At 41.0% G+C, this 18,578-nt stretch overlaps 3 protein-coding genes across 15 annotated transcripts in view; 2 read left to right on the forward strand and 1 right to left on the reverse strand.

Annotated features, from left to right (window-relative positions):
• The window catches only part of SLC30A7 (solute carrier family 30 member 7), a 30,109-nt gene extending 23,723 nt beyond the window's left edge, over positions 1–6,386 (reverse strand). The window contains exons 1-2 of one of the 2 annotated variants that reach the window (XM_080602514.1): positions 6,159–6,386; positions 5,539–6,055 (exon numbers count right to left, since the gene is read on the reverse strand). Coding sequence is in view for 1 of the 2 variants with exons in the window: in XM_080602513.1 (XP_080458639.1) it covers positions 5,954–6,055; positions 6,159–6,238 (182 nt within the window). In the remaining variant the exon portion in view is untranslated. The remainder of the gene's footprint in view (positions 1–5,538; positions 6,056–6,158) is intronic. The other variant, XM_080602513.1, reaches the window with a different exon arrangement.
• EXTL2 (exostosin like glycosyltransferase 2) lies at positions 6,030–14,028 on the forward strand. 10 transcript variants are annotated; one of them, XM_080602538.1, is made up of 7 exons: positions 6,030–6,187; positions 7,910–7,980; positions 9,163–9,231; positions 9,505–9,564; positions 10,096–10,196; positions 10,965–11,035; positions 11,665–14,028. In XM_080602538.1, the coding sequence occupies exons 2-7, from the start codon at positions 7,976–7,978 to the stop codon at positions 12,154–12,156; spliced, it is 798 nt and encodes a 265-aa protein (XP_080458664.1). In that variant the 5' UTR covers positions 6,030–6,187; positions 7,910–7,975; the 3' UTR covers positions 12,157–14,028. The 10 variants fall into 10 exon arrangements, 8 of the variants coding, with proteins under 8 accessions (XP_080458664.1, XP_080458659.1, XP_080458663.1 ...); XM_080602537.1 differs by lacking the exon at positions 6,030–6,187 and adding an exon at positions 6,370–6,502; XM_080602539.1 differs by lacking the exon at positions 6,030–6,187 and adding an exon at positions 6,594–6,754.
• Positions 14,029–17,079: 3,051 nt separating this feature from the next.
• CDC14A (cell division cycle 14A) overlaps positions 17,080–18,578 on the forward strand; it is a 55,852-nt gene continuing 54,353 nt past the window's right edge. For all 3 annotated transcript variants that reach the window (XM_080602469.1, XM_080602467.1, XM_080602468.1), the window contains exons 1-2: positions 17,080–17,344; positions 17,718–17,808. In XM_080602469.1, the coding sequence (XP_080458595.1) occupies positions 17,239–17,344; positions 17,718–17,808 (197 nt within the window). In that variant the 5' untranslated portion in view covers positions 17,080–17,238. The remainder of the gene's footprint in view (positions 17,345–17,717; positions 17,809–18,578) is intronic.

The following is an 18,578-nucleotide window of genomic DNA, read 5'->3' on the forward strand; positions in this document are numbered from 1 at the left end:
AAAACAAGTTATGCTGGGTATGAGGAAAAAAGAGAACATTCAATCTTGTGACTAGCAAAGTACTACGTCAGCCTCAGGCACGGTTCTGCTAGCACAAGGCAGAACCCCCCACTAGACGGACACTGAAAGTATGCTGACAGAACTGCTTTTGTCAGCCTAGTAAAGGTGCTTTGGAAGACTGCTTAGAGAAAAAACCTCCTAGCATATGATGTCGGGGTGAGGGGTGTGGGAGCGTGTTCTGCTGACACAAACCAAAGCCCCTGCAGTAGACACACCCACAAATAACAAATATTTTTAATTCTGTTTATCAATACCAAGTAACGATAGCATAGTGGACAAGCCAGGTTCATCCGTTTTCTCTGACAGAGTTCCCCCACAAGGCACACAGGATTACTGTAACATAAAAACCCTTTAAGTCTATCAAAGAATTGAAGTTCTACTTTTTACCACCTCAAATTAGAAAACAGTTTAGAAAACAAAATCAATTTATATTACATGCTTTCTAAAGATCTTGATCTATTTCACCCAGTTACAAAGCATTTTTCAACTCTTTCAGCAAATATTTATGATCTGTATGAAACTATTATAGACTTCTGGATCACCTACCGTATATATACAACACACAAGACTTATTTTCTTGATGCAATTAAAGTTCACTTTGTCACAGCTCTACTGGTTGTACTTCCTGACAAAAATATCATAACCAGAAAGATGCTGCTCATCAGAACTGTTGTCATGGATATACCCAAGGACTTCAGATATTCAGACCACAATAAAGATTTCAAAAGAAATCAAGGCAATGTCTCAGCAAAGCCTCAACCTAAACAACAGAAGTTTTGAATTGGAACAAAACTTTCAAATAAATGCAGCTCATTAACGTTATTAGTGATACAAATCCTGACAGCTGCCAGAAAAATATGCCTTCAGTGTGTGGACAGTTCTCAGAATAGAAATTCACTTACGTATTGTGACCAAATCTATCTATCTATCTATATATATGTATATATGTATATATATTTAATATCAGGGACAAAACAGTCTGGTTTTCAAGTTACATTAAAGACCTGGTATATCCTAGGAGAGCTTAGTCTAATAGCTGATACAGAATATAGAAAAATTTACTAAGAATTATGATTAAACTAGCATTAAATAAGTGCCAATTTCAAAATGCTCCATAGGATGAAGAATTTCTGAGAATGATTATTTCCATTCATTTTGCTCTTGTGACAAGCCTGTTGATTCTACAGTTAGCTTTTCAGGGTAACTATAACATTTAAATGCTTAATACCTTCTCTAGGCAACATATCAATGTTCAGAAATTAAGATTTTATCTTTTCAATTCTTTAGCTTTAATCCCCACCCACAGAAAAAGTTTGAGTCCATTTCTCTTTCAAGAAGGAAAACCAAAAAGAAAACACCACAGTGACTGAGCTATTTTGACTAAAAGGTTCACTTTACCTCCCAAATTCAGCTAGTCAATGGGTAACAACAGGCAATTAGCTGCTAAGGATCACCCCTAGTATGGACCAGAACCACAATAAGGTGCTTCTGCTACAAGTCAAAAAGTCTTACAGAAGATATATCCACACTGACAGGAAGGATAGATCACCAGCACAGCACATTGCTGAGATGTGCTATTTCAGCAAGTGTACAAAAGAAGGCAAGGTTCCTCAGTGACCATATAAGCAAATGTGGCTAGAAAAGTGCACATACACAAGCTGTATTTAAATACTGGCCCCATATAAGTTTATAAAAGTAGTATTTTACACATAGTTTAAAAAAAATGGGTTTAAAGATATTGCTGTTGAGTATATATTACATGCAGTGTATATATAAGTTAACTAGAACTGTTCTGGTGAAGACTACCATTAACACCATTTACAAAAGCAATACTCCCAAACACATTTTCAAATGTGATACTTTGGAAGAGTTTTCGCACACAGATAATTTTAATGTCTACAGCCAAAAAAAAAAAAAAAAGATTCAACCATGATAAACATTCGTAAAATTGAGTAATGTATGCCTGTGACAAAATAATTTAGGCCTGTAAAGACTGAGGTCTTCTATTTATAATTTTAGTTCACGGTCTTGGAATTTTTGACAATAGTGAAGTCTACTTCAGCACAGCAGTTTTCCCCTCAGGCATCCTATTTCAGAGCTAATGCTTTACCAGATACAAAGTGCTAAGAATTTTTCTTTGATGTTTATTCACACTGCAGCAACTTGACACTTTCTACAATTAGGGCAGGCTGAAAAACAGTTTCAGTACACATTCTACAGATCATATTCTCTTTTACCTGAAATAAAAGAACTGCAACAAGTATTTCCCTTAAGTTCTTTTGACTACTACATATATAAATGGATGTAAACATAAAGTAGGTAACACTATCAATTAGATTTGAGTTACTCCTACCTACTAAGCAACAGTAATCTTCATGGAAAGTTTGTTTTTCATTTTTTAAACTTTAAAGAATGACACTACCAAAGCATATTTTAAACTTATGAATGTATTTGTACCTAGCAACCACAAACTGGTTATTGATGGTTCCCTCCAAGTATGAAATTAATTTACCGAGTTTGCTACAGGTGTCTGCTTCTTCATTTTGCAAAGTTTAAAGATAGCAATCATTTACTCTTTTTGCTGGTGACCACCATACCTCTTCCAGTTAGACTGGAATATGTCTGCACTGAAACAAAAGCAAACAACTACCTGTTCCATCTGTGCTTTCAGGTAAATGCATTCAAGTTAATTTCAGTTCAAAAGTGATACAATGGTGTTAAAACAATGATGAGCCACAGCTTGTAGACCTTATCAGTCCTTATATCTTTCCCTTATCAGCTGCAAGGTATTGACCAGAAGATAAACATTTTGTTCTAGAAGCTGAAGGAAGCAGAGGCTGAAAGACCACTTGTTAAATGGTTTAGTTTAATGGCCAGTGCACAGTTAAAATTTTGTGTGACTAACTCGGAAGTTCAGCATGCTGTTTTACCCTACAAAGGTCAAAGCAACTTAATTCATAACTCAGTACTTGTATCACTTTGTATGTTGTATATAAACAGGATTTGAAACTGCAAACAACAGTTGTCAAACTGGACTGAATTACTGATCATAAACAGGTTCTGCAAGTAGCCCTCAGTTTGCAATGATTACAAAATGGCTTTTTTGTATAGTCTCTCAGAAAAGAGAAGTGTCTAAGGACTAACTGCTACTGAAACAAAGAAAAAAACACATTAGCTCTATAGCCAGAAACCATACAGCAAGGGATCATTGCAATGTGCTCAAACCTGCAAGATGACCACAAGTGCAACACCAACACAGCTTAGCCACTTTCAAGACTGAAACTAACATCTCAGAGTAAACAGAGGCAGGTGTATTTATCACCATGGGTCAGGAAAGACTGTGTCTGCAACACATTTCACCACATGGCATAGACACACTCAGTATTCGAGGTACAGCAATGAGTGAGTCAGCTGCACAAAAGACAGGAAACTTGGTAAGAGTTATTTTAGTAATCTAGCAATCTGACTGCATCTGAGATTTCTTCTAACGACCTGTAACTTAAAGAGACAAAAAAGGTGGGTGTGAAGTGATTACTAAGGTAAACAAGTGATCCAGTTAAGCAGTAGTAACACGGGGATGTATGCAAAACTTCCACTGGCAGCACAACACATCAACCAGAGTATAATCTAGCAGAAACCCTGTAGTCACACATACCGCATCTAAGAGAGGACACTTCCACAGTTGATTTAGTAGCACAAATGCATGTGCAGTAAATATTTTAAAACAGAAGAGCCCGAGTAGCAGACTTCAACTTTTAGCTCTCATCTAGGAAAATATGGCATCCATTCTGTTGTCTGTCCTTCAAGAACATCAACATTCCAGACTATTTGTAAGAGGATCATATAACTTAGATCGTGGTTTTGTGATTTAAAGAAACAACTCAGCAACTCGTTAAACAAAACCTAAGAATATAAGAAATAATCAAAAAGAGAAATGAAGATTTTATTTTAGAACTTATCAACAATTTTGGGGGCTGAAATCATAGATTTTATTTCAAAATAAGAATAGCCCAGTCAAAGAACTCATGGCAACCTACTTACATTTGAATGGATAAAGGCATATTTTTCAGAATCGTGATCAAACAGAAAATCCATAGTCTATGGAAGCCCAGGGAAGACTCATTTGAACAATCATGGCAGTTTTTTTCAGTCTTACCATCTCTGTCTCATTGACATCGTTAAGGACACTAGTGAGGACAGAATTCAAGATCACCTTCACCATGCTTCTAACACAGCATCAGGCACCCAAGACAGGTGCACTAGAATAAAGAGCTGCTCCAAGATGATACCAAAAACCCTTTCATAAATGTTCCATTTCTACATGTCTCATGCTGACAGTCAAAGGAGCTGTGCTCTTCAGATCTGAGAATTGATTTTCCCTATATGGCTCCTTTTTTTTTTTTACTTACATATTTGTTCTTTCAAGACATGAACCATCTGCTTTGACGGTAGGCATGCCTCATTATATTAGCTGCTATTCCTCTCTACCAAGGAGAGGCTTGGTAAATTTTTTTTTTCAAGCCCAAAAACTAGGCTTAACGTAAAAATACCTGAAATTAGTGACTTGAAATATAAACATGAGGTCCAACTAATGAATATCCAGCAAATCCTAATTCTTAATCTCCAAACCAAATAAGAATAAATGAGTTCTTGCAGTTCCAGTAAGCTCAATTCTTCAGTATCAAATTTCTGGCAAGTTTCACTTCAGTTTCTTAGTTTAGTTATCTCAGATACAGGACCTTTTCTCTCAGATATTTCATTCCTCGTCACACTAACAAAAATTTGTTATGCTTAAAACAAGTACATATGAACATACAGTTGTCTATGCCTAAACCATTTAGAAAAAAATATTCCCATCTCCTGAGCTATTCAGAAAAATACTCTTACTCAAACTATGTATACAATAGTCCACACACAACTTGCAGAAGTCAACCAACAAAGTCAAACCTAAGTACATCTGAGACAGTCTACAGAGCGCCAAGAGAGTCTGTGCTCCAGACAGCACTGGGTTCTCACTAGCATTACAGTAGCTGTTACTGTAAACAGCGTTAAGGATTTGATTGTATAATTTGAGGAAAATTAGAAAAATATGGTAAGTAGTAGGATGCAACTGTTTCCAAACAGACAGTGCTCCTTAGGACTCCTAATCAAGTGTCCAAGAAATCTGTGCCCATACTACAGCTTTTGGTAAAGATCTCTTTGAATTCCACACGCAAGGACAAATTGTTGGGCTTAAAACATTCCCATGGCAGTCGACTGATGTACGAACTTATAAATGTATCGCCATAAAATAACACCTCTGTTGAGAACAACGCACGTGATGAAGATGCCACGTTATCTGTTCTCTACCTGTAACACCATACAGCAGTTACTTCACATGTCCTGATTATGTTCTACTACAGATTTTTTCAGTACCAGTTTAATCAAGTCCCTGCCATCTTTTACACCTCTGTGGATTTATGTGCCACTTTTCTATACCTGGAGGTTTTAATTCTCGTTTCTCATTCAGAGCTGGGACAGTCGGTGCGGTGCCGGTTTCTGCCACCCAGCATTTACAAGCTCCCATTTCCAGACAAAGGATCGCCGTGGCAAGCGGCCAGGGGGAAGCGGTTAGAGCCCCCGGATCCCGGGGCTCACTGCGAGGCCGGGCTTCTCCTCCCAGCCAGGCGAGCAGCCGCCGGGCCGGCCGCCCCAGACAGGAACGCCGCCTCGGGAGCTGCCACATCTCGCTGGGGGGCCGGGGGGCTCGGCAGCCCCCAGGGCCCCGTCGGGCAGAGCGGAGCAGAGCTGAGCTGAGCCCGAGCCCAGGCCCGGCCCCGCCGGAGGGAGACGTGGCAGCCGCGGGAGGCGCCGCTTCCTGCGCGCACAGCCGCCCCCGCCGGCCGCCCGATACCTGTTGCTCCAGATGCCGTAGAGCAGCTCCACGAAGGCGAAGGAGAGGTTGAGGCAGAGGAAGAAAAAGAGGTTGCGGGAGGTCTTGTCGGCCAGGATGGACCTGCGCGGGGACACACACAGCGGGTCACGGCCGGAGGCCTCGGCCGGGCGGCCCCGGCCTCGCCCACCTCGGCCCCCCGGCGGGGCTCGGCCCCGGCTCTCACCTGAACCAGCCCGACGCCTTCCGCAGCAGGTTGAGCCGGGGCGGCTTGTACTCGTCGTCCTTGATGGAGAGGGGCAGCATGGTGCGGGGCGGCGGCGTGCCCGGCCGGCGGGGCACGGACGGGACGGGACGGGCAGGGGCAGGGCAGCGACAGGGCCGGGCAGCGCCGGCAGCGGGGCCGGGAGGGGGCCGGCAGGGGCCGGCAGCGCTCCGCAGCCCTCCCCAGCCCCACTTCCGGCCCGACCGCGCCTGCGCACCCCAGGCGCTGCCGGGGCTGGCGCCGGGCTGGGGCTGCGGCCCGGGCCGAGCAGCGGGGCCTGGCGGGACGGAGCGCGGGGCCGCGAGGTGCGGAGCGGTGCGGGGCGGGGCCGCGAGGCGCGGGGGGCTCGGGCCGGCCCGCGCGGGAGCGAAACCGTGCGTGAGGGGGCAGCCGGGCCGGCGGTGCGGGGCTCCCTGCCCTGGGGTTGGGGTCCTGCCGCCACAAGGAGGGGGCCCCTCAGGAAGTCATTTTTCTTTAGAAAAGAGGGTTGAAATATTGTATGTTGGCTGACGGTTCTTATTTCCGTTAGTCTTGGTTTGAAAAGATGTTCTCTACAGGTGGTGTATGTTTGTGGTCAGTGTTGCATTGCAATTTCATAACTTAATTGGCAAGAGTAATCAATGCTTTCTAACTGAAAAGTGCTATGATCTTAACTGTAAAGGTTCTGTATAAGACATTTAAGTAGCAGGTACATAGTAGCATTCTTGCTTATCGCTACAGCCTATTGTATGTAATTGAGTAAGCATAAGGATGTGATGAAACAGGGGGTTCATTACTGGAGTAAACAACACTTAAATTTCAACCTGAATTGTGCTTTAAATTTTTACTAATTAATCATCATAGTAGAATTGGTAAGTACTGTCACGTCTAGGTTGCGACTGGGGGAAGAGAATTTGAGGCTCACCTTTACAAAATCACGTATGACCAAGCAGATATGACCAAGATATGCTGGAGCTAAGAAGTGCTGAGTAGCTACTGCTGCTCCTCTATCCTCTTTACAAATCAAGCATGACCTAAAATGAAGCAACCAAAACCAGTGATTAATTTCTGGAAAGAGCTTTAATGACTTCTCTAGCATCACAAAATAAGTCAGTGATAAAACTGGAACTCAAACTTATACAGCTTTCTTAGGTTACTGTCCTGCATCTTGTGCACGCTTCCTTTTTGTGCTTACACTTATATTTGCTTTCCCTTCTCTACCTGACAGACCAGGTAGTTAAAAAACACCAGATGTTGTGCCTTAAACCTCTGATGCAATTGCTAAGCTTTGTAAAGGAAAGTTTGAAGGGGATGAGCCAGAAAAGATCTGTTACTGGGACTACTTGCTTGACTATGGTAGCCAAATGATGCATTTTAGTGGTGATTGGTAAACTTTGTAATGGACTGTGAGGTTCTGGAGACCTTCTTGCATCTCTGTCTGACCCTAAGGATAGAATGCAGAGATGTTGCAATGGTTAGGGAAAAGAAAAAAAAAAAAAAAGTGCTGTGTTTTCTTTCTAACCAATTGGTTTAATATAATAATTTGTTCCTGGAGATTTCATTGAAAGGCAGAAATAATTACTCAGCTGAGCAATAGGAAAAGGGATTGGATAATTGCCAAGAATGTGCACGTGAATTGGTAATCAACAGGAATGTTAATTTACAGAAAGATGGTGGTAGCATGTGGGCTAACTGTTGATCTTTAGTTATAGACTCCTTTTAATCTCCATCAGATTCAAGGATCACAAACGACTGTCCTGTAAAAACAACAGGGGAGAAAACAGTCTTACCTGGCAACAATGAGGTAAGTTGAGGGTTTTTCTAGACTACGTAATTTATGTTCGTATCTTCAAGCACAATATATGAGCTTTAGGGGGGGAAAAAGATCAAAACTTCTGTGAAAAAACACAAGTCAGCCTGTCAAAAATTTTAATTGATGAGACTGTCCTGGATCATTCAATTTAACCAGAGTTTCCAGCTGAAAGCCTTGAACATACTAGTGGAGTAACACCTGATATTTGTAGTTGAATAACTACTTAGCAGTAAGCTTAGATTCTTTATCTTTTACCCAATGCATACCAATCTTGCTAGTAGAGAGAAGGAACAGATGTGGATCACGCATCATTTGAGGTGCAGACCATGGAATGCAGTGATTGGTAGATCTCGCTGAGGTTACAATTCATAAAGGTCTGGAGAACTTGGAATACTGCTTAAGAGGTGAAAATCAAGACTGCCTTTGTAGGAGCTGCTTTGTAAGAGGTCCCACTTAGTTCCCAAAGCAGGAGGATCCAGAAACCCCTGCCTTATATTAGGCTGACCCCTGCACCCCAACCCTGCAGTTAGCTAATACACAGCACGTAGCCTCTGATGCCTCCACTTTCTGCTGGATTCTGGATTTCAGAACAGCTGCTTCTGATGTTCCCACATCCCTACGTTTCTTCATTTGGCATGATTCTTTTGCCCTACCTGTGTGATAGCTTCAGTTAGTATGATCAGAACCGTATTTTCCACAGTCTGGGTACTTGAGGAGGCACCTTCTTTCCCTTTTGTTTCACAACTAAGGCGAGGCTCCTGCAATGCTGGAAGTACAATTTGTTTTCTAATTTCAGCTGGATGAGTTTGGTATGTAAATGTTCACTCAAAAACACAGTACTGAGAAAATAAGAGATGGTAACAATATAGAGATAAAGAATTAATCTAAGTTAATTTTTGGAAAATGAGGAAATTCAGAGTTAACCCAAAAAAGCAGAGGTGAAAAGCATGTAAACATTAGAAACCAAGTACCAGAAGTATCTGCCGTGATAGCTGAAATTAATTGTCTCAGGTTCTAAAATCCTCCTTACATATTCACTCATTTATTTACTTAAACAAAAGTTTATGTTATGGGAGTTTTGCGCAAGTAAGGGAGGTAGCTGTACATGGGATTAATAACTTTTCCTTTCCTGTTACTTGTTTTAAAGGTGTTTTCACTTCTGTAAACTTCCAGGACGAGTTATGGGAATCCGCCTACTACGCTTCACTTCCGTGGTGATCGTTGTCTTGCTTCTTGTGGCAGGTGCTTTAACAGCTTTGCTTCCCAATATCAAAGATGACAAAATGCCCAATTTGCGAAGGGAACCCAAAGCCCAGAGTCAGTCTATCTTGGATTCATTTACTCTTATTATGCAGACATACAATAGAACTGACTTACTGCTAAAGCTTTTAAATCATTATCAAGCCATTCCCCATTTACATAAAGTGATTGTTGTGTGGAACAACATTGGTGAGAAGATACCAGAGGAAATGTGGAATTCCTTGGGTCCTCATCCTGTCCCTGTTGTCTTTAAAGTTCAAGCTGTAAATCGTATGAGGAACAGACTCCAGAATTTCCCCGAGCTGGAAACAAAAGGTAATCAGCAGTTCATATTACTACTAATATTTTCATACTCAAAATCTGTATTCTGAAGAGAGATGGTTTGAGTTATACTATGTAATGAATCCATGGAAGTGTTGGGCCACTTAATGCAATGTAGGTAATACAGAAGGAACTTGTGTTATAGTATTAGATGCCCATCACCACCAGAAGCAGCCGGCTAGAAGTTGTCAATTAAGAGTAAGAAAAAAAAAAAGAAGGGATGTCAAATGCATTTCATAGGCCTTTGCAACTTTGTCTGTTCTCCATTTGCTTTGTCTAGCAAACATAGGTAGTTCACTGAAATTCATAGTGCACATATTTGTGGAGTCTCTGCATTAATTTGGTCTTAAGCTATCTGATAAAGACTTGATTTAATTCATCATTTTAAGACAAAGTTCTCAAGCATGTTCTACTCTTCAGAGAAACTCCCCTCCCTAACTGTCCAGCTTTCTATCTCAAGTCACAGATACTTTTTAATAATATTTTCCCAAGTATTTGGCTATTCATCTAAATATTCTTCCTAAGCTCTTTCCAGGAGAAGCACAACAATAAGTCCTGTTTGTTTCAAGTGGAAAAAAAACCCAAATGTTGCATTACAGACCTGATCTTACTCATGATTAGTAAAGGTAATTCTATTTACTGCCCCCTTCCTAACATGCCTTGCTACTCAAACCATGAATTTTAGGCAGACACTAGAAACTTCAGCTTCCCCAGCGGGTTTGTTTGTTTTACTGTAATACAATTGTGCTGACTGTAAAATTAGAAGCCTTAAAGCATCTGGAGTTCTGATATAATTTTTCATTATTTTCTGATAATGATATTTTCTGATAATTTTCTTTTCCATTTTCTGATAGCCTTTTGCCTAAAATTTAAGGCAAAGATTTTTCGATCATAGTTAATTGCATTGGCATCATTCAATATGATTTATTAGGCTTGCTTACTCGAACTTGGAAATAGCAAGGAGATAGGTAAAATTTTATGCTTAAAATTCCTTATACCATTCTTCAGTATATGAGATTTAATCCTTTTTAGTTGTATTTTACACAAGGTTAGTAGAATTTGAAGTTGCATTGTGAAACACTCCAAAGTTTTCCAACAAAGATCTGTCCAGCTGTACTACAGGTGATCAGAGGTTCCTGAATTTTGTTGTAGGATGGCAAATACTCTAAAATTTAGGTTTTCATCCAGTTATTGCAGAGCTGCAGCCTTGCTTTAGCTTTGAAATCTAAGTATGTTTTCAGAATTTGCTTTCAAGGAGTTATGATACAAGTCTGCAATTTAGCTAAATGGTTATAGAAGTTTCACAGCTAACTTGTCAAATTCTGTACTGCATACTGTGCCCATGTATTTTAATCCTTTGCTAAGTTAAAAAATTTTTTTTTTCCTTCCTTCAGCTGTTTTAATGATGGATGATGATACACTAGTCAGTGCTCATGACCTTGCTTTTGCCTTTTCTGTTTGGCAGGTAATGTTTTGCTCCTCGGCAGGCAGTATTTATGAGTTACAAATGAGATTAATGGTTTTAATTAGACTAATACTATATCACAGTGTTCTACCATTGTTTTTCTAGCTGTAAAATTAGATTTTAAAAGGATTGAAACATTGAATAATAGAAATTGCCAAAATGTTCGTCAACATTAGTTATACCTGACAGTTTGTAACTTTCAGATTTTTAACTCTTCTTGTACATGAACACAGAAGTTGCCAATTGCTGAATTAATTTAAATTGCTAGTAGGCTGCAAAACAAAAAATAAGAGGCTTTGGTTTTTCTGTATATCTAAGAGATTCTCTGTAAAATTTGATTTTTGTGCCAAGTATACAGCTGCAAATTGAGGACAGATATTTGTTAATGCTATACAATATGGAATGAGGCATATCGTGTTAAGTTTGCAAAACTGTATTTAAGTGCAGCATTTCTGTAGATCAAAGGAGCATATGCCAACAGCTGTGTTCTCTGTATTTACTGGCAGTAATCTTATGCTCCTCCCATTAAAAAAAAGAAAAAGCATAAGTTTTCATGAAAGATGTATAACATTTTTATTTCACAGTGTCATCTTCATTTTAATTTTTTTAAATTTCTTTTTTACTTTCAGCAATTTCCAGAGCATATAGTGGGATTTGTACCTAGAAAGCACATTTCTACTCCTTCAGGTGTATACAGTTATGGCAGCTTTGAATTGCAGAACCCTGGATTTGGAAATGGAGATCAATATTCTATGGTTCTTATTGGTGCAGCATTTTTTCATAGTGGGTATTTAGAAGACTTTCAAAGACAGCCAGAAGCTGTTTATGCCTTAATAGATGAAACTCAAAATTGTGATGATATTGCCATGAATTTTCTGGTAGCAAGGCATACAGGGAAGCCTTCAGGAGTGTTTGTGAAACCTGTTGATATAAGAAATTTAGAAAAAGACACTAACAGTGGCTACTCCGGAATGTGGCACCGAGCAGAGCATTTGTTACAGAGATCTTACTGTGTAAATAAACTGGTAAATATTTATGATGGCATGCCTTTAAAATATTCTAATATCATGATTTCTCAGTTTGGTTTTCCTAACTATGCCAATCACAAAAATAAAATGTAAGCCAATGAATTTAAGGGGTTAGATGTTAAATAATACTCAGTGAATTGTACTGAATGCAAGGAGAGAAGATGTAATTACTGCATCTTGGCCATCCTTAATTGTAGCCTCCAAATTTTTTCCATAGAGCTTTTAATTTTTATTTTTTTGTCCCCCTTTCTTACTAACCCCCCAAGGAAGGTTTTGAGAAAACTTTAAAAATAAATACCGATGTTCAGTTATAATAAAATTATCCTCTTTCCTTCACCTGAAAAGCATTTACAATTAGGCCATTTCTCCAGAAACTTGCAGACAAAAATGCACCCCTACCCTTAGTGTTCATGATTTATTATTATTATTATTTTTAATATACGTATCTAGTCAAATGAAGTTTAGGAATATTTTTGATAGTTACATGTTTAGATGCTTCCTTCCCCTCTCCTCCTCCTCCAAACAGTTCCCAGTGAAACTATACAAAGGCTGCAGCAAACGGCTGGCCATGCTTCTAGGCTCCTGTACAAAATCCTTTTGAATGTTGTATATAAGCTGTTATTCTGTATTCTGAGATGTTTCTGAAGCTGCTATGAAAGCAAACCAGGAGAAGAGTACCCCACCTTACTCTGAGATAGTCCTAAAATCGTTGCCTACAGTAACTGCTCCTTCTGAGACAGTGGAAAAATGATCTCTTTGATATGGCTTTTTCCTATTAATAATTTGCCTAGAGTTGCTGAAACACTGCAGACAGTCGAAAGGTAAAACCTAACAGTAGGAAATGTACAAAAACATGAATACATAAAATATGAAAATCATATACGCAGGGAAGCAAAAGAAAACGAGATTGTCTTATTAATACTCTCTTGAGTACTTAGTTTTGTTTTGTTATATTGCATGCGCATTGTTACAAAAATGTTCCCAAGAAAATTCTCACTTTTTAAAATAAAACAAGTCTTATTTACAGTTCCTGATGAGAATAAGCTGTTCTACATTTATTCCAGAGTGTACATTTTGTAATATTACAGTCTGCTTTTTTTTTTTTTAACTACTATTTCAAGTGAATGTTGACTTTTTGGTTCCTTTCATCTCTGTTTTGGTAGCTCTAGCAACCGAATTAAAATGTACAATGAATGGGTAAAACATAAGTGTTCTAAAGTACAGTGATGTAGCAGGGATGGACTATTACTGGTCTCTGAATTATGTGGCTTCAGGCAAGAAACAGCTATTATTAATAGCTTTTGTTATATTGGGACTCTAGTTTTGTAAATATTATGTTAACATAGGACAAACCTGTTTTCAGTTAGCTGCTCAGCTGAACAAAAGCAATGTTTGAAAAATGTAACAAGTTCTTTACAGCTGATTCTGAATGTGGAGTCTGGTTACTTTGGGAGGAGCGGAGGACTCTTGTTCTATCAATGTTAAAGGATTTGTTTTATCGTCAGTGAAGTCTTCCTAGTATTTTTGTAAGTTTTAAGGGGTGAAATCTTAATTTGGCAATGTAAAGTCTGTTTAATTTTCTTGTAATAGTGAAAAGTAAACTTTAATTACTGTGCTGTAGTGATAAGTAGTATCCAAATAGATCTATGACCTTTCCAGAAACGCAACTTTCATAGAGGTAACGTACTGCATTTCATTTACTTAATTGTTCATCTGTAATTTTTGTTCTGTGCAGTATTAACTGAAATTGTGAAGAGTCACAGATACTGTTTACCTTACTTTTAAAATGTAAAGTGAACTGTCAACTGAGCCAAATCTTAGTATTGGGTTCTTTGTTGGGGAGAAGGGGTTGGTTTAGAGCTTTTTTTTTTTTAAGCTCTTTATCAGTGAAGGAATTAATCGAACAAGCTTTTATTATACTTGTAAATTTAATTTGTACCATTGTCAAATAAAAAAATATAAACAGATTTGTTATGTATTTATTTTCACATTATTGACCAAGTTTTCATTGTTAGATGTCTAAAGTAAGCTCACAGTTTCAATATGAATGAGCAGTACCAATATCTTATTCTTTTAAAATACCCTAGGTATTTGTTGACGCATACGTTCACTTAATTTAGGTAAAGTTCACACTAAAGGGGTAAAAAAGACATAATAAAATCATAGCAGTAAGCAGTTATCTTAAACAGAAAAGCAAATTCAAAGATCGGACTTGAAGTTTAGCTATAATTCATTTTGCTTAGGAACCAAAGGGGTTTTGTTTGTTTTTAACTTGTTTGTTGGTAACTACAAATAATGTGTTTGTCCATCGACGGTTATAAAAGTGCCTTGAAAGTCTGTGCTCAAATATATTACTGAACATTTAATTTATATTTTAACAAAATAATATGTATTTGATGAGCTCTTCTAGGAGATTACCTAGATGTCACTTGGAAATATCTTGGAGTCTGAACAGATTCATCACCATCTCTGAATTTTCTGTAGAAATTAGTGTTTATGCAATATAGATTTTTTTTTTAAATGGCGTCTTAAGATACCTATTTAAGAAATACTTGTAAAAAAAATCATTTTTAATTTAAGGAGAAGTTGGTTTCTTAAAATTACATTTTTTAAACAGGGTATAGTCCTAAAATTATACGAGAGGACTTCAAAAAAATTGCTGCTTTACCTACAGTTAAAAAAAAAGGCCACAAGATGTCACTGTCACCTTGATACATGGTGTCAAACATTAAAAATAGTAATTGGAATAATTATAATAAGAAAAAAATGAGATGAAAACATTCTGAAAGCATTTTAAAAGGTGTAAGCCTACTATAAAAGCTATGAGAGAATGCTGGAACTGAAAAAAAAAAACATGGAGGTTATTTGATATAGTTTTACAGGAGGAAGAGAAAGATAAAGAGTATTTTCTATGCTTAGGGTTCTAGCTAACTGCCACTAATGAAAAGCTTGTATGCAACCAAAACATTTGTTATTTTGCCAAAGGTATGTAAGTCTGCAAACAATTTTTGAGAGGGGGTCTTCAGTTTCCAGTCACATATGCATTCTAGATATACTAACCTAGCCAGATATGTTTACAAGGAACAGGCTTAAGCATAAACTATCTAGGGATTCTAGATACTGGGAATGTAGCTTGTTAAACAGCTCCATCTTTGCTTCTGTTGCCCAAGATACCTTAGTTAAAGCTAACTTGAGACTGCTCATGCATATTCCCCTCAATGTGGCATGCACTTAGAAATGTGTGTTGCATTGGCCTGTAATGAAAGTTTGAGTAAAAATTATGTATGGTTGTGGATATATTGCCCTGTAGAGAATTTCTACTCCAAGACATTGCTTGTAAATAAAGAGTTGAGTATTTGTTTTAATTACAGGTAAAAATACAAGAGAAAGCCGTATAGAACAACATAGATAAACACATTGATTTCCATGGAAAGCAAATACCCTCCAGCAACCTTTACTTAATGTGGTGTTACTGAAGGCTACAGTCTCAGTCTTGCAAGTATGTTGTACAGAATAGTACTTACTAGTAAGAAAGAAATTCCTTGCTTAAGCTCATAGGACCAGACTCAAAGAGAGTGATACTTAGGAATATTAGTTCTGGAGCTATTAAAAAAAAAAGAAAGAAAGAAAAGAAAAAAAGAAAAGAACAATGTAAGAATGCAGGTACAAAATAATTAGAACCAATACTAAAAATAAATAAGCAGCTACAAAAATAAATACTTGAAAAAGTGTTTTCACTTCAGCACTTTTAAAGTTTTTAAGTATCATCATGTGCTTATGACACTAGATTAAAAACAGAAGAGTCAAAAGTGTTTTACACTCCTGTTTAGCCTCATCTGCAAGCACACTAGAATTAAGTATGTGAACTGGGAGTGATTCTAGGTTACGTTATGAAAAGATGGGGATAATAATGTGGACCTCAGAGCTGCATATTACATTATTACGTCTTTCTAAGGTATTTCAACTTTTTTTTTTTCTCTCCTCTGGGGAAGAATAGCATCATTTTTCTTTAACAGATTACCTCACTTTTATTACCTTTTTCTTGAATAGGTGTGAGAATGAGACGAGCAGTCTGCTCTATTTGGCACTTACAAGTTCTTTTGGAAGGGGTGGGTGGAAGAAAGGCATTTCCAATGCTTTTAATGCTTCTGTTTCTCTGTCAGGAGGTTAATTGCAGCCAACAGGCTAATTCAGCTTTTCTGAATCAACTGCCAGAAGTCAAATCTTTCTTCAAGCAGAAAGCCACGGGTGCCTTCTCGTCGTGTTACCACAGCCCTGGCAGCGCACGTGAAACATTTCACCGCTGCTTAACCCCTCAGTTACTTCTCGGGGAGAGCCCTCAACTCATCCTAGCGCGTTGGGAGCTTCGTGCAGTGTCGAAGCCGCATGTCGCAGTCCCCTACCGCCGGACGCCTTCCGCGACGCCTCGGTCCCCTCAGAGCTGAGGGCGCGGCCACGGGCACGAGGCCAGGAGGCGGGAAGGCAGCGCCGCCGGGGCGAGACCCTCTCGGGGGGCGTGCCCGGGAGCGGCCGTCTCTTCAGCGCCCCGCTCATTGGCCGGAGGGCTGGCAGAGCAGCTTTGGATTGGCGGGGCTGCCTGTCCATCAGGCCAGACGGCGGAGCGGAGACGGCCGGGCCGGGAACCCCGCAACCGAACGCCCCAGCCCGGGCAGGGCGGCGGCGGTGGTTCCGCCCGGGCCGTGTGGCGCCCCCCGCTGAAGTATTCGCGGCGCCTCCGGGGCTGCCCTGCCCCACGGGGGCGTTCCGCAGTGGCAGCCCCGGGGCAGGCCGAGGAGAAGGAAGCGCCGCGGGGCGCCTGGCCGCTGCGCGGTGGGGCGGGGGCGGAGCCGCCGGGGGGGCTAAGGGCGGCCGCCCGCCTCGGCTCGGCTCAGCCCCGGACCGGTGCAGACAAAGGCCCCGTGCCGCTGTTGCTAGCGCGCCGCCGGTCGCCTGGTAACCGCCCGCTGCCTCCTTATCCGGGGGCGGCTCCGGGCTGGGGGCGGAGCGGAGCCCGAGTCCCTACGGGCGCTCTCCCGCCCGCCCGCCGCGTCCCGGAGCCGCTTCTCGCCTCCGCCCCGGTTCTTATGCGGCTTGCGGCGCTGCCGGCAGCGGGTGGCCCCTCCGGGCAGCGGGCCGCTTCCCAGCCACCGCGTCCCGGCGCCGCCCGGGTCCGCCATGAGCTCGGAGCCGCCCCGCGCCTCGCTGCTCCGCGCCCTCTTTAAGATGGAGCCGGTGGCGGCCGCCGCCGAAGTGCTGGGGGGAGCCTCCGAGTTCGTGAAAGGTGAGTGCGGCCGGGCAGCCGGCCCGGCCCCGACCCCCCGGGAAGGAGCCCCGGCTTATGCCCCGTCCTGGCCCTGCCGCAGCCTGGGGAGGTCGGGGGCCCGCTCGGCTCTGCCCCCCTTCGCCTTGCGGTTTTCGCGAGTCGCCTGCCCCGCTGCTGCGGGGAACGCCTAAGTAGTTCCTTCCTCCTCTCTTTTCCGGCAAGAAGCGGGGCCGGCACCTGTTGCTACGCCTCTGCTGGGTTCCCCTCTGCTCGCAGGGTGTCTGCCCGCGTGGGGGATCCCCTCCCCTGCCCCCCGGCCGTGCTGGGACCCCCCCCGCCGCAGCGCCGGGCTCTGGGTCCGGTCCGAGGGCAGCCCCCGACTGTCTTTCAGACCGGCTGTACTTCGCCACTCTGCGGAATAAACCCAAGAGCACGGTGAACACCCACTACTTCTGTACTGATGAGGAACTGGTCTATGAAAAGTAAGTGCTTTCATCTGTTGCGTTTTGTATGTTAAAAGGGATTGCTTCTTCGGTATTCTGTAGAGTACTTTTACTCCCCTATTAGTTACTTTGATGACGTGTTGGTATAAGTTAGCTTGAACATATCTATAACCTGTCTGAAGCTAGTTTAACTTTTTTTTTTTAAATAGGAAAAAAAAAGCTCACAAGACCAGTTAAATTGTAGTTGAGCTAGGGTAAAATAGTTGACCTCTGTAAGATTGCTTTATAAGATGGAAAAGATCTCTTAGATTAAGTATGCCTTGTAAACAGTGTCTTTAATAGAAGACTTTCATATATTCATACTCCACAAAAGTTTTTTGCTATGTGTTTTCCTTTATCAAGCGTATGAAATGATCACCTTTCATACAGAATCACAGAATGCAAAGCTTAAATTTGCTTTTGAAGAACATCTGCAACTTATTTTAATGGTTTTGATATAGCACTTCCTGTTGGCTTTTGGAGCTTTAGAACAGCAGAGAAAGTATTCTGTGAAGTTAAAGCCTCGTGTGTTTGGAAGATTCTGACAGCATGTAGAAGGTCAACAGTTAAACTGAGTGTAGTTAGAGTACTTCTAAGAGACATGAAATAATTACACTGAGCAAATAAAGTAATAGCCCTATGCTGTGGTCACAGAGTTGTCACTGTACACTGTGTTCCCAGCTCAGCTGTTCCATCCATGATGGTAGCTATAGCTGCTTGACAAAGGATTTGCTGCAGTACCAAGACTTTTCTAGTGGAACGAGAAAAAG

The sequence above is a fragment of the Anser brachyrhynchus genome, assembly GCF_964034855.1.
Source record: "Anser brachyrhynchus genome assembly, chromosome: 8".
NCBI lineage: Eukaryota > Metazoa > Chordata > Aves > Anseriformes > Anatidae > Anser > Anser brachyrhynchus.

What these genes read in the sequence shown, in the direction of transcription:
- EXTL2 (XM_080602533.1), top strand. An exon ending in CCCCGAGCTGGAAACAAAAG is followed by an intron (nt 9,565 to 10,964) that starts GTAATCAGCAGT and finishes TCCTTCCTTCAG; the next exon opens with CTGTTTTAATGATGGATGAT. An exon ending in TTGCCTTTTCTGTTTGGCAG is followed by an intron (nt 11,036 to 11,664) that starts GTAATGTTTTGC and finishes TTTTACTTTCAG; the next exon opens with CAATTTCCAGAGCATATAGT.